Source organism: Mus pahari, chromosome X (genome assembly GCF_900095145.1).
Source record: "Mus pahari chromosome X, PAHARI_EIJ_v1.1, whole genome shotgun sequence".
Taxonomy (NCBI): domain Eukaryota; kingdom Metazoa; phylum Chordata; class Mammalia; order Rodentia; family Muridae; genus Mus; species Mus pahari.
Genome location: NC_034613.1, coordinates 101,694,082 through 101,695,819, shown reverse-complemented (window position 1 = coordinate 101,695,819; position 1,738 = coordinate 101,694,082). Strand labels below are relative to the sequence as shown.

The window sequence follows — 1,738 nt, the reverse complement described above, 5'->3', positions numbered from 1 at the left end:
GGGGCCACCTGGGAGATGGTGGTGAACTGGAACAGTTCACTGAGGAGCATATTGCTGTAGACCGCCAAGTCCAGCAGTTCAGGAGTGATGCGCCTCTGGGCACCTCTGCGTTGGGCCTCATTGCCCGCAAGCTCCAGCAGCCTGCGGGTGAGGAACTCCAGGACGGCTGCCAGGAAGATGGGCACCGTATCACTGAGCCTCCNGGCACGGCTACCCTCCCTCAGATGGTGTTCCACCAGGCTCACTGCAAAGATCAGCTCGGCTCTGGAGGTGCGGGAGCGACGGTGGCGACCTGAGGACCCTCGAAGACTGTTCTGCCTGGTCCTGGGCATGGTGGCTTCAGAGTGAGATGTCACAGGATGACTTGGCTCCACTTGGCTGCTTTCTGCTGCTCTGATTGCTCTCTGCTGACCTGCTGCTGGGCTGTGGGCCTCAAGTCCAAGCCCAACGCCCAACGTCTCACTTTGTACCGGACTATGTATCCTAGCAACCCTTCATTGGTCGCAGCCCACTCACGCGGGCTCCTACTGATGACGTAGCTGGTCCAAGCCAGAGCTCTCTGTAGTGGGTTGTCATCGCTTTATCACCTTGGGATACGCAAGGAGACTTCCAGTGTCAGCCATTTGTGCTGTCTCATAGTTCTCTATGATGTCTACTGTATATTAAAGAAAATCCCTTTTGCCAGATAGGGTAATAAGTTAAAGTGTTTTGCTATTGTTTTGTTTTTATTAGTATTATTTATTTCTGAGAAACTTTTGATAGGATTATTCTGTCTATTACATCACAAGGAAAGTTATTGATGAAGTCACTTTATCATTAAATCAAACATCCAAATATGTCTGATCCTTGAGGTATAGACCATAATTAATATTCTTCACTAGTATATAGAACTATTGGACTGAATAGAAAATATTTTACTACTATGTATGTTTTACATATCTGCAAAATAACACAAGAATCAAGCAATTTAGGTAAAATAAACAAGCTAAGTTAATTTACTGAATATGAACATATGTGTGTGTGTGTGTGTGTGTGTGTGTGTGTGTGTGTGTGTGTATGTTTGGCACTGTTTAAATAGCCAAGAAACCAAAAAACATCTAAATATTTTACTCATTATAAATTTATGCTGAAGCAGGTCTGTGGTGGCCTTTAATCCCTGCACTTGGGAGGCAGAGGCAGGGGGTTTCTGGGTTCAAGGACCACCTGGTCTACAAAGTGAGTTCCAGGACAGCCAGGGATACACAGAGAAACCCTGTCTCAAAACAAAACAAAACAAAACAAAACAAAACAAAACAAAACAAACAAAAACTATGCTGAAAAAATAATATAAAATACTTATATAAATGTGATTTTAGTACTAATTTCAGCAATAGACAACAAATTTAACAAAATAAATTCAGCAGTGGTATTTGAAGGAATATAGTAAACTCACAGTATGTAATGGCTGTCAGTCACTATCCTTTTAAATTGATATAAGTATTACTTTAAATGTATTCCTGCAGAACGCCTTTTAAAAAAGCATCACTCTTTGCTTTAATGTACTCCTTAAACATGTGTTCAGATTGACCTAAGGAAATATATACCAAAAATTTAGAAATCACATAATTGAACATTAACATATAATCAAATTAATAAAAACATTTTACTAATTATTGTTTTTCTCAAGCAAATTATTATCAAATCATTGTAAGTTGCATTTATACAATATAATTATTATACTAGTAAGTCTTATGAAACC

The 1,738-nt window shown here is 40.2% G+C and overlaps 1 protein-coding gene across 1 annotated transcript in view; it reads right to left on the bottom strand.

The window, feature by feature from the left end:
* LOC110314471 (histone H2A-Bbd type 2/3-like) overlaps nucleotides 1-455 on the bottom strand; it is a 74,550-nt gene extending 74,095 nt beyond the window's left edge. The window contains exon 1 of the mRNA XM_021188803.1: nucleotides 6-455. Within this exon, the coding sequence (XP_021044462.1) occupies nucleotides 6-332 (327 nt within the window). The 5' untranslated portion in view covers nucleotides 333-455. The remainder of the gene's footprint in view (nucleotides 1-5) is intronic.
* Between the last annotated feature and the right edge of the window lie 1,283 nt (nucleotides 456-1,738).